The following is a 12,417-nucleotide window of genomic DNA, read 5'->3' as shown; positions in this document are numbered from 1 at the left end:
GATCGCTGCTCGGGACGGGCTGGGCATCGGTCAGCGGGTGGTGAGCAATTGCATTGTGCATCACTTGTTTTATATATATTCTGTATATTCTCTTACCATTATTATTATTACTATTGTTATTCTTCTCTCTTATTAAACTGTCTCTATCTCAACCCACGGGTCTTACTTTTTTTTTTTTTCTCTGATTCTCTCCCCCATCCCATGGGGGGGGGGGGGAAGTGAGCGAGCGGCTGCGTGGTGCTTAGTTGCCAGCTGGGTTATTCAGCCAATCCAGTTACCCAATTTAAAGAAAGGCCAAAATATTAAATTCTGAAAGTTTAAAGAAAAGGTAGGCTTCTAATAGCTGACCCTCAGTGAACGGCCAAAAACTTGTCCTGGTCCCTCTTTTGGTTTTGGTATTAGTGCAGCAGTTTTTGGGCAAATCTACTGTTGTTACAAGAAATGCCTCTTGTGTTAATTGCTGGGATGTTCACCCTGTTGGCCCATGAGCTATGCAGTGATTTGCAGTTTTGGCTGACGAGTCTGGCTAGGCCCTTTCCAGCCCTCTCTCTGTACGTGAAATGGCTCTTTCAGAGTCCTCTGTTTCTCAGGACAAAAGCAAACACTCTTGTCCCTGTATCCTGGACAAAAGGGGTTTGTTTGTTTGAGCTACAAGAAAACATCTTGACTGCAGGTGTCTGCCTGAAAAAAAGGGGCTGTGAAAGTGAGTGAATCAGAACTTGGTTGCTGGGTAGACAGAGGTGGTGAAAATACCACCCAGCCTGGTGTTGTGGGTTGGCAGCTGGCAACAGGCTGTCTCACACCCTCGTTCCTGGGTCTCTGGAGCAGTCAGTGTGTATGCAGGGGTATGCCAGGCTGATGGTGCGACGAGTGCTCTCAATGTGAGAGGCCTCCCAATGCTCCTCGCATGTGTTTTTCCAACTTGCTGGTTTATTTTCATGTCTGATTTAAAGTATGCTGCAGCAAAGCAGGTGTCTGTCCCCCTTACCTGGTAACTCTGTGGTAACCTGATGTAGTGTAGCTGTTGGCTGAAAAAAAACATCTAAGCTGATAGGACACCTTGAAAGAATCTGGTACAGTTGTGTGTGTGGGCATCAGCTGTTGCGTAAATTCTCATACGTATATTAAATTCATTTGTCTACTCAGCAACTACCCCACCCCTCAAACAAGTTCCCCAGTCTTCAAAAAGCACATATTATGGGCCCAGTAGAATGACTTTCAGTTTTTTTCTCAAAATAACCCCAAATTTTGTTTACTTACTTTCCTCCTTAAGACGGATGTTTTGGTAACAATGATGACCAATGTGACAGAGTAATGTTATGATTATGTTAGTATTAGCTAGAAGTTGCTCTTATTTTAAGAGCTGACCGTGTCACTGCTGGCTTTAATTATTTTGATTTGGGTCCATTTCATTCTGAAAGCAACGAAAGTAACTCTTACTCATTGCTTAATTTTTCCTCTTCCTGTGCTGTTTGCCATCATTTGCTCCTGCAGTGTCAAAGTGGTTTTACTGCCTTCCGACTGATGGAGGAATTGGAAGTTGAGGAGTATTTAGGGCCCGATTTGTCTTGTGTGTACCACTCGGGTTGTGTGGGGCTGGCAAGCCTGACGTTACATGATGGGGTGGTAAAAGGGAAGTTTTTGAATGATGTGTTATCAGGGGCTGGGAGTTGCAGTATCTGAGGAGGCGCCTGGGCTCCTGCCAGGAGCACTGGCATCACCAGGAGACAGGCTGCCAGGCATCAGCTGACCAGAGGCAACTCCAGCTCCTCTGAAGTTTATATTGGCTTCCCCAACCTCACGCTTGGGTAAGCAAAACATAACCTGACGTAGCACCCGTGGAAGGCTGCTGACCTTTTGAGAAGAGAAGTCTTGCGAAAAATCAAAATAAAACACCAAGAATATTGCTTAACCTTAGTCTGTGGAGGAGCCAGAAATTGGATGTGTTGTAAGATAAGCTGAACGCTTTGATTACCTTCTAACTTCTAGAAACTGCGGTAACCTTCCTAATCTTTCTCAAAGGTTAGGCTGAAAGTCCTCATCAGCCCCCCATGTAGCACACGTGCAATTTTGTCTTTCAGGATGAAGTCCCTGATGGAATCAGATCTGGAAGTTACAAGGTAGGTGTGCCTGCGTGCACAAAATGACGCAGCTTATAGGACCAGTTTTGTGTCACGGCAGCTGATAAAAGCTGCCTTAATCAGATGGGACTTAATCAGTCGGGACGTACTTCGTGGCTAAATTTTTACCATCTTCAAGTGTTTGGTGTGCTATAGAGCCTTTGAGGTGGCTGTCCTGAAGTCAGGTATTCCCTGCCACTAACGTAGAGCAGCTTAGGAGGTTTCTCCAAGAGCAAGTATTGTCAGGCACAAAATGCTCCGACGGCAGTGCCGGAGGCTGCTGTGAGTCCCTGCAACGATCGTCACAATTGCATAAGCTTCTGAGTGTCTGCAGACATCCTGTGGAAATACAGGGTGGGATGAATCATAAAAGTGTTTCTGATGCTTAAACTGGTTAGTGCATTAAAGGCAGGATTATAACAGCAGAAAAACCGCTTTTTAATCCTCCTCTCTCCCCACCCCTTTGCTTTTCAACCCAGTATTCGGAAGAAGCCAATAACCTTGCCGAAGAATGTGAAGAAGCCAAGAGACTTGGAGCTGTTGACGGCTCTTTGAGGTTTGACTTCTTTTTCCACAACCCTTATTTGTCTTGAAGGGAACTTGGTATCAGTGCTCTTTCTGATGATCTTTTTCCACCTTCTTTTCAGTGAGAAAACCCAGCAGGCAGTGCTCCAGTGGACACAGCACGATGACTCTTCCGACAGCTTCTGCGAAGCTGATGGTATAGGGACCTGTTTGATCTCACAAGTCTTATAATGAGATTTAAGCAAATAATACGATGCAAATGTTTCTGACAAAAGCTTTGTTGCTGGTCAGGGTCTTGCCATGTTTAGCAAGGTAGCAGTGTGGATGGAGCATGCTCAGAGTTTGCTTTGCCATCTGTGGCCTTGTGCTCTGATAGCTCCGAAGGCCAGAGAGCTTTGCCCTGCTGCAATGGGTTGATCCGTAGCAAATATTATGCACCTGCCTCTCTGGAGAGGGATGAGCTGGTCTGTCTGCTGGCAGGGCTGTTCAGTATGCGAAGGGGTGGCTGGATCAGCCTTGGAAGATGTCGTTTTCCTTCAGGAGATTTTGTCACTGACCAAGCACTCTGCTTTGCAGACATCTATTCTCCTGACGCAGAGTATGTGGATTTACTCCTGAATCCTGAACGCTATACTGGCTACAAAGGACCAGATGCCTGGAAAATTTGGAACAGTATTTATGAAGAAAACTGCTTCAAGTAGGTGCTTTGGGAGACAGGTTCTGCAAGCCTGCAGGTGCTGATTTTTGCAGAGGGGCTGCATGTGCTTTAAGTGGTCCATTAATCCCCATCCTCCTATCTTGACTGCGATGCTTGTACGGTGTGGGCTGTCAGAAGAGGGGACAAGCTGTGTGGCTGCCCTGTGAGCCCCCCTTGGCTGTTGGCTGGACCACAGCTTGCCCTGGTGCAGGCTCCTGATGGAAGCCCTGCAGTGTGGCAAGACAGCCACCTGGCAGGGTGCGCATGTCCCTTGTGTGATGTGGTCCTGGGCCCACTTAGCCATTGCAGGGACCCCTCTCCCCACTTCATGCACCAATTTGAACTCTGCTGTGGGTACCTGTGGGATGCACGGTACTGGTGGGCACTGGTTTGTAGTCCTGCCTGCTCTGATCTCCCTAGTGATTTCCTCCCGATTCATACTAGTGTGTTGTGCTGCACCAAGGCCGTGGGATAATGTCCACTAGCACCTCTGCAGACACTTGAGTTTTCCTAGCTGTTTTTTATAAAGAAAGAAGAAAAAAGAGAGCCACATCTTGCTCCACCCCTTTCCTGTCCGTACAAAGCTAAAGCATGGAAGGCATTCTTGGATCTTCTTAGCCTGTGTGACTGCAGAGAAGTAACTGCTTCTGCTGTGCTGTTTCTGCACAGCAAGGAGACAGTCACTTATTTACATATCTCATTTAAATGATTTTTTTTTTTCCCCTCTTAGGCCTCAGAACGTAAGAAGACCTTTGGCACCTGGTAGAGGTGAGTTATTTATTTATCTCACAAAGTGGTTTAGTAGTGCACTGATCCTAGCTCCAGGAATGGTAAATGCTCTCTGAGCTACCTCTCCTACTGAATGAGAAATACATTGTAACTCCTGATGAAGTGTAGAATTTTATGGCCAACGCAAGGACACCTGGAAGGATGGCTTTCTAGCATCTGTCATGGAGAAAGGAAGTCTGATCCTCCACTCCTGGAAGAAATATGAGCTTTGGAGGGACTGGGAGAAGGACCTGAGCTCTTCCTAGGTCCCTGGTTTCTGTACTTGGCAATGCTAAACCATCTGTGATGGACTGAAGTGAGAACCTGGCTGGGATCCTCTGTGGAAACCATCCAGTAAGAGAAACTCTGTCCTAGAGGCTAAGGCTAGGCAGTGTAAATGAAAGTAGGGAAGGGGTTTGGAAGCTAAGAGCTTCTTGTCCAAGCCTGCTAAGAGACCCCTGTGTCTCTTGATGTCCCATCCTGCCCAGACATGTAAAACATCATCAACCTCGCTCCCCCTCTGTTTGACCTGACCACTGCTCCAGCAGTGCCCTCTGGGGCGATCTCTTGATTTTCCCTAAACTCTGTAGGTGCTTTCTCCCTTCCCTTGACCCTGGTACAAAGGAGTGGTACTTCAGGAGCAGCACTGGTGAAGGAAATGTACAATGTCCTTTAAAACATCAGTGCTTCCCTTGACCACCTCTGTTTAGGGCAAGATCTGAAGGAAATAGCACAGGTGCATTGAAGGGAGAGGGAAGCACTGCTGTTTTACAGGTGAGGAGGCAGGAAGACATGAAAATGGAGGATCTGACCTGATACCTGTGAGAGTTGTTGCAAGCAGTTAATAAACTGGAGGAAACGGGGATGGGGTTCTTGAGTATCCTGTCGAAGGTCATACGGGAGGTCCTTAGCAGAGGCAGACATCCCTGTCTTCCAGTCTCTGCTCAGCTATGTGGTGGTTTTACTTCCTTTGCAAATATCGATCCCTCCTGCGTTGGTCAGATTATTCAGTAGCGTTGCTGATGTGGTGTGTTCACTGCTACAGTCCGAGATGATGTTTTCTGTGTTCGGAACATTTCTAAACCTCCCTGGAGAGGCTCGTTCTCTTGTCAGAGCAGATTAATGGAGCAATCTTAATGCATGTGCTTTGGAGTCTAATTTTGCTTGTGTGTAATTTTTAATCTCTCTTCTCTCTTTCCACCACTCATGCTTTTTTTTTTTTTCCATCAGGAGACGATGGAGGTGAGTTGCACTCTGTTTGTTTTTACTGATAACAGAAACAAATGTGGCGTCTTTATCACGCTGTCACAAGCCGTGCCATTAGATAGTGCACCTGGTTAGCAAAATCATTATTCAGGCAAAATCAGAAGTTGCCTTGAAATTCTGCTGTGTTCAGGACCCTGTTCCCTCTGAGCCCCCCTGTCCCCGAGGCCAGCCCATCCTTGTGTGGAGGCCTTAAAAAGCACCAGCAGTTTTTTAAGAGTGCAAGTCCCGTTTGAAGGTAGTCACTGACGTGTTGTAAGCCTTCAGGAACAAGACTTGCCTTGTGGGTTTGTTTTGTTTTGGTTGGTTTTTTTTCAGCACTCGTTATTGCTGAGAAAGCAGCTCTCCGGCTGGAGCTTTGACAAGATTCAGGGTCCCACCAGCCTCTGGCAGCTGGTAGGAGCTGGGTGCCCAACTCCCTTAGGCCCTGCAGGGAAGCCATCTGGGACGGGCTGTGCCCCGGAGCTGTTTGCCCTCTGCAGCACTGGGCCTGTGTCTATGGCATGTCCTCGTCTCCAAATTATCTCCAAATCGGTTTATGCTCTCCAGATTACTTTCAAGCCTGTAGCAGGGGTAGCGTGAAACCATGAACTTGTGTGATTGTACACACTTGATTGCACTGCGTGGGGGTTGTTTGTTTAGCTTTTTAATTAAAATACACCTCTCCCCATCCTGACCAGAAAAGAAAAGCAATCAGTGACCCTTGTTTCCCCCTATGCTGTGCTGTTCTGCAGCACATCTGCCCTTGCTGAGATGGGTGGGAAAGACCATGTGCTATGTTTAGCTGGTGCCACACTGTGTTACAGAAGCATCAGTCAGAAGGGTGAGGAGGAAAACTATTTCCATGCTCTTCCAATGCTCCCTTCCCTGCTTCTGCAAATTGGAGTGGGCAGAGGCCCTCTGTGGCCTTGCCTCGGAGGGGGCATCGGGCTTGGGCAGTACCCTCCCCCCTGCTGGTTCTGTGCCGCAGAGGGGAGGGTACTGCCCTGAATCGTTCATGTATCATCCTGTTGCGCTCTGGAATGTGTGGTCAAAGAAGTGGCCTAAAACATGACACGGTGTGTTCAAGCCCTCCTGCTGCTGTACAGCCTCTAAAACTGATGTGTTTGTTTTCCTTTTGTTTCCAGGGCATACGTTTTACAAGTGGCTGAAAGGTAATCCTTTTTCTAAACTGGGTTGCTCTTCCTGAGATGAACACGAAATGGCCAGGGAGTGGGTGGGATTACTGGTCATGCTCAGGTGGGATTAGATTTCTGCCTGACAGCCAGGAGAGGAAAATTCAACATGTGCTTTCAGGATCTGAAAGTGCCCATTTCTTTTCAGGTGTCTGTGTAGAGAAACGAGCTTTCTACAAACTCGTTTCTGGTCTCCATGCAAGCATCAACATCCATTTGAGCGCCAGGTACCTTTTACAAGGTAAATGCTACTTTCTGCCTTAGCTCTCCTGCATCAGTCCTAAATTGATGTTTCTGTGGCTCTGCTAAATGCTAGCTGGAGCCTGTTCCAGCAGGGTTCAGGCCTGCTTCTGCACTCTTCTCTTCCCTCCCCCAGCACACAGGTTGTGTTACAGAATGGGGTCTGAAAATGGCTGGGCTGTGCTCTGTACCAAGACTTCCATCGTGTATTCCTTCTATTTTTCCTTCCAAGGTTATTTTGGAGTGGGTTTCTAACTGTGTATCGAGGCTGCCCCTTCCTAGCCTGTCTTTATGACGGTCAGTTTAGCAATAATCTCACCTAGACCGTGAAATGCTTGGCTGAGCTTTCCCAAGAGCCTTGATCCATTTCCATATGCCGTTCCCTTTGCCTGCCTTTGTCCATAATTAGCTATCTGAAGAATCTAAATTTCAACCCTGGGGTTGAAAACCTAGGGCAATGTAAAAAACACGATTTGTGTGTCTCGCGTGGCCAAGAGCTGTGGCACGCCGCTCATGCAGCGTGGGATGCAGGTTCTGACTGAATTCCTTCAGGATTTAGTCATGGCAGTTCAGAGCGGTACCTGTGGACCAAGCCCATCACCTTGATCCTGCCAAAGCTTACAAAAATCAAGTATGGCTTTGGAGATGGCTGTTGGAATTTGGATAAGTAATTTAGATTTAACTTAAGTAATTATATTGAAGTCTACAGCCCACTTAGGTCTCGCCTTGATGCAAGTTGACTTTGTTAGAATTGGGAGGTAAAATAACGAGAGAAACACCAAAGGCAAGCAATGAGTTGGGACTGCAGAGAGGATTAGGTAAATAAGGTTGGATACAGGCAGCCAAGTACGTGCCTTTGCTCAGCTTGGGTAGAAGGGGATAGCTCCTGTTGGGGACGGGCTACAGGAGATGATCTCTGCTCTGAGGTGTTCCTTGGCTCAGCTTTGACCCAGGCAGGGATTCCCATCTGCAGGTGCCGTGATCGCCTTGTGGGGAGCCTGCCTTAGCTTGGAGCTGGGAAGGAGAAGGAGTCCTTTCCTGCTGGGCTGCTTATCCATCAGTGATTTAGAACATAAAATTTCTCCTTTTTTCTTTTTTTTTTTTCTTTTTATACATCAGCTTGATATGACTGTGTTACATCTTCCACTACATAATTTCTACGATCTTAAGTACACGATAGGATGAGCAAACAGAAATATTCTTTGGGAAACCTGTGGGCTTTGATAATGGAAAGTAGAGGCCAGTCTCCTCTGATCCTTGGCTGGCCCCCACGCTGCCTCCCAGTGCATCGTGGTCAGGAGGCCTGCACTGTCCGCCTCTGCAGAGGCTCAGACCTCTTCAGAGTTCTGCAGTAAATGGGTGGCTTTTGTGGGCAGGAGTGAAGGGACTTTCACAGCCTGTCTGGTACATCCACCCAGTCCCCTTCACTTGCAGACAAATGCTGAGCCATCGCCAGCTTACCCGGAACTGCTCCCGAAGCAGTCAGCTCACCTGATGAGAAACTCCTCTACTGATTTAACTCTGTTTAAAATGGGCAGCCTCCATTTTTAGCTTTCACTTGTAACACTGGGTCATGTTTTAAACCAACTGACAAAGCTCTGCAGGAGTTTGGCATTTGTTGGGATTTGAGTTTGGTTAAAAGGATGCCTCTCTTGACTCTTCAACAGTGTGCGGCTGGTGGAAAGGCTGTGACTGTTGTAAAGCATGGATCTCCCTGGTTAGAGTTTCACCATTCAGCTTGGGATGCTGGGAGGAGCTGAGCCAGAACTGCACCCATCCGCCTCATGTCTTTGGTTTTTTTTGCTCTCTCAGATACGTGGTCAGAGAAGAAATGGGGCCCCAACGTTACAGAGTTCCAGCAGAGATTTGATGAAGTCATCACCAGAGGGGAAGGTCCCAGAAGACTCAAGAACCTGTATTTTCTCTACCTGATAGAGCTGCGGGCCCTATCCAAAGTGCTGCCGTTCTTCGAGCGCCCAGCTTTCCAGCTGTACACGGGGAATAAAACTCACGACACGGAAATGAAAAAAATGTTGCTGGAAATTCTCCATCTGGCCAAGTAATTACGTTTGGTACCTGGGGAGAATGGCTCTTTCAACCCTGGTGTCTCTGAGCATGCTTACCCTTTCACTTAAAGTGCCTGGAAAGGCAGGTGCTGGGTTCTTGTAGCGGGATAGCGTGATTTGTGCAGTAGGGTGGTGTTGCTGGGAGTACGTTGGTGTCTGTATTCAAATTGCAAAACAGGATAATTAAGCCCACGGTTTAACGGTCTAGGTTGCCTTTTTGATTTGTCAGGCTTGATTTTCATAACCTCCTAGGTGTCAGCCCTGAAACTGGCCACCTCTTTGACTCCTCTGTGGAATACCAGACCTGGTTTCATGTTTTTGACTAGAAAAAATCCTAAACATGTTGGTAACAGATGTTTGGGCTGTTGGGCAGGGCTTGGAGTAAGAGGAATGGAAGACAGCAGGACCAGGTGGAAACGTGTGTCTTGTAATGCAATCGATGTTTGAATTTATCTTGTCTCACTCCCGTGCCTTCGGTGCTTACGTCTGTTAGAAAACAGACTACAATTGCTTAGAAACCGTGCTGAAAATGTCTCCAAGGTGAGATGCAAGCCAAAATTGAAAGCCTCCAGGAGATTTAAGAAACAAGCAGCTTGACTTAAAATACATCTAGAGATGTCCAATGTCTAAACACCCATCGGTTTCATTTGCGGACCGAACCAGATACTTCTGTGGATCTGGACTTCAGCCGTATGAACAAGCTGTGGAGCGATAAAACTCTTTTTATTCTATTTCAGGTCTTTCCCACTGCATTTTGATGAAAACTCATTCTTTGCGGGGAATAAAAAGGAAGCTGCTAAACTAAAGGTAATTGGCCAGCCCTTCCCTTTGGGGCACTTGCTACCTAAAGGGTATTTTCAGATGGGTATGTGGGATAATCCTGGATCTGAAAGGGACCCCAGTACGCTCAAGGTAACGGATCAGGTATTTCCAATTCATTTTGCTCTCTGAATGGTTTGGGTACTTGGGGGTAACTACTGACTGTAGGGCGTGCTTCACAGAGGGTGGTGAATTGCTGCTGAGGACCCCACTTCAGGAAGCATTTCCCTAACTCAGTCCCACTGAATTTAGCCTGAGGTCCAGAATTAATATGTTACTGGATGTAGAATCATTAAGGTTGGAAAAGACCTCTAAGAGGTCTGTCAACCCAACACCACCTACTACATGGCCCTAAGCACATCTACGTGTTTTTTTTGAACACCTCCAGGGATGGGTCTCTACCCCTTCCAGTGCCTGACAGCCCCAAGGGGAAGGAATTGTTCCCCATGCCCAACCTCACCCTGCCCTGGCACAACTTGAGGCCGGTGCCCCTCGTCCCATCGCCCCTTCCCTGGGAGCAGAGCCCGACCCCCCCGGCTCCCCCCGCAGTTGTAGGCAGCGATGAGGGCTCCCCTCAGCCTCCTCTGCTCCAGGCTGAACCCCCCCAGCTCCCCCAGCCGCTCCCCAGCAGCCTGGGGCTCCAGACCCCTCCCCAGCTCCGCTGCCCTTCTCTGGACACGCTCCAGCCCCCCCAGGTCCTTCAGGGAGGGAGGGGCCCAACCCTGACCCCAGCATTCGAGGGGCGGCCTCCCCAGTGCCCAGCACAGGGGCATTTAGATTAATACATGGAAGGAGTCCTAATTAGTGCATAGCCATGATCAACTTGAATGTTTTTCCCCTAGGAGGAATTTAGGCTGCACTTCAAGAATATTTCTAAGATAATGGACTGTGTTGGCTGCTTCAAATGTCGCCTGTGGGGGAAGTTGCAGGTAAGCTTTGTCAGCAGCTGGGGATGTGTCTGGAAGCACCTCGTCTGATGGGACTCTGGGGCGCCGATGTGGTTCTTTGGATATTGGTCAGCTCCTAGATGCAGCTCAGGGCTGGCTGCGTCGCGGCAGAGTCCAGCCCGCAGGAAGCTGTGTGCCGATGCCAGCTCGCTGGGCCTGCCAGCAGCCGCCTGTTGCCTTTGTGGCTGAAAAATGGGTGAACCTGCTACAGCCGCTCCCCGGGAGAGGGGAGGGGGTACAGAGCCTCTGGCAAGCGAGGCAGAGGGTGCTGTAAAACTGGGGGTTCGGCGAGATCTGCACTGAACTTCACACACGGTCAAACCCAGACAGAAAGCCTCTCTTTGGGTGGCTCTGCTATCGCAGCGGAGCTCAAATGAAGCGCCTGGCTCTGTTCTGAGCTGTGTGACGGGAAACCCAGGCCTTGGTCTGTTACGATGATGTCAGCAGGACACCTCACACTTTTTTTTAGGGAAGTAAAGTTAAACTTGCAAGCCAGGCCCCGGATGTCTCCCCGCTATTAAATGATCTTGTTTGTCACGCACAGACGCAGGGCTTGGGTACCGTGCTGAAGATCCTCTTTTCGGAAAACCTGATAGAAAAGATACCTGAAAGCGGCCCTTCCTATGGATTCCAGCTGACGAGACAAGAAATCGTTGCCTTATTTAATGCTTTCGGAAGGTCAGTTTGAGACTTTTTCCTCTTACTTTTACACAAGCTTAACAGCTTGAGCTTAAACAGCCAGTTCTCACCAGCAACATTGGTGTGAACTCCTGCGCTGATCATAAAGAAGCTTTCTCTTGTCAGGGGATGTTAATGTGGAGTGCGATGGTCGGAACGATTTAAAACAACTTCTCTGTACTCTACATATCCATAAGGAATCCAGGGAAGCGTTTGGTTTAAGATACAGAGAATTTGGTGCTTTTTAAGAGACTGGATGACACTGTCCTCGGAGCACGTTGTCCCCAGACAAGGGTTGCTGTTCTTGTTCTGTGCTCACTTTCGCTTCTCGCTTCCACTGCTTCGTTCCCAGATGGGTTTGTGATGGCCGCGTTTAGCAGGAACACATCAGCCCAGCTGCTGTGCAGAGCTGGGTGAGGAGGTTTTGGCAGTGAGGGGAGGGTATCGAGGCCTTCAGGAGAGAGCAGAGGTTGCAGGACGCTCCGGTTACACGTTACCACTCTGGTGACCCAGCAAACGGGTTTTTCAGAGGGGCCTCTGGGCGACGTTGCTGCCGGTGCTTAAGCGCCAGGGTCCTGCTCCGCCTCGCTTCAAACCTCCTGGTTGTACCTTCACAGTGAGCATGGCCAGCAGGGGGGAGACCCGAATGTGCATCAGTCTCCTTTGGAAAACCCCAGAATGCTCTTCCCCAGGGATGCCATGCTGCTCTCCTGAGCACAGCTGCTGCATTCCCGTAGGCCGGAGGAGCTGGGCTTCCTTTGGCCCCTCTAGCGCCGTCGGCACAGCCCTCAGAAGCAGCAGCCAGGGCGCTTGCGGACCCTCTGAACATCTGTCTGTGGGGGAAGCTGAGGTCTGGCAGGCAAAGAGCCTTTTCTTTCTTCCTTTTCCCCCCCTTTGCTGCCCAGCTAAAACTTTCATAGAATCATAGAATCATTTGGTTGGAGAAGCCCTTTAAGATCCCCAAGCCCAACAGTTCCCCTAACCCTGCCATCCCAACCCCAAACCCTGGCCCTCAGCACCGCCTCTGCCCGGATGTTAAATCCCCCCAGGCTGGGGACTTCGACCCCTTCCCTGGGCAGCCCCTTCCAGACCTTTGGGGAAGGAATTGTTCCCCATGGC

At 48.9% G+C, this 12,417-nt stretch overlaps 1 protein-coding gene across 1 annotated transcript in view; it reads left to right on the top strand.

Moving 5' to 3' along the window:
• The window catches only part of ERO1A (endoplasmic reticulum oxidoreductase 1 alpha), a gene marked incomplete at its 5' end in the record, with an annotated part of 16,089 nt that overhangs the window by 2,158 nt on the left and 1,514 nt on the right, over window positions 1–12,417 (top strand). Inside the window, 12 exons of the mRNA XM_009642509.2 lie at window positions 2,082–2,120; window positions 2,600–2,676; window positions 2,768–2,841; window positions 3,222–3,342; window positions 4,073–4,110; window positions 5,341–5,352; window positions 6,501–6,527; window positions 6,697–6,789; window positions 8,601–8,847; window positions 9,592–9,661; window positions 10,516–10,602; window positions 11,165–11,298. Coding sequence (XP_009640804.1) covers window positions 2,082–2,120; window positions 2,600–2,676; window positions 2,768–2,841; window positions 3,222–3,342; window positions 4,073–4,110; window positions 5,341–5,352; window positions 6,501–6,527; window positions 6,697–6,789; window positions 8,601–8,847; window positions 9,592–9,661; window positions 10,516–10,602; window positions 11,165–11,298 — 1,019 coding nt within the window. The remainder of the gene's footprint in view (window positions 1–2,081; window positions 2,121–2,599; window positions 2,677–2,767; window positions 2,842–3,221; window positions 3,343–4,072; window positions 4,111–5,340; window positions 5,353–6,500; window positions 6,528–6,696; window positions 6,790–8,600; window positions 8,848–9,591; window positions 9,662–10,515; window positions 10,603–11,164; window positions 11,299–12,417) is intronic.

Source organism: Egretta garzetta, unplaced genomic scaffold, assembly GCF_000687185.1.
Source record: "Egretta garzetta isolate BGI_Z169 unplaced genomic scaffold, ASM68718v1 scaffold767, whole genome shotgun sequence".
Lineage (NCBI taxonomy): Eukaryota > Metazoa > Chordata > Aves > Pelecaniformes > Ardeidae > Egretta > Egretta garzetta.
Note: the sequence above shows the minus strand (reverse complement) of the source record. Positions and strands in the feature narration are given on the sequence as shown.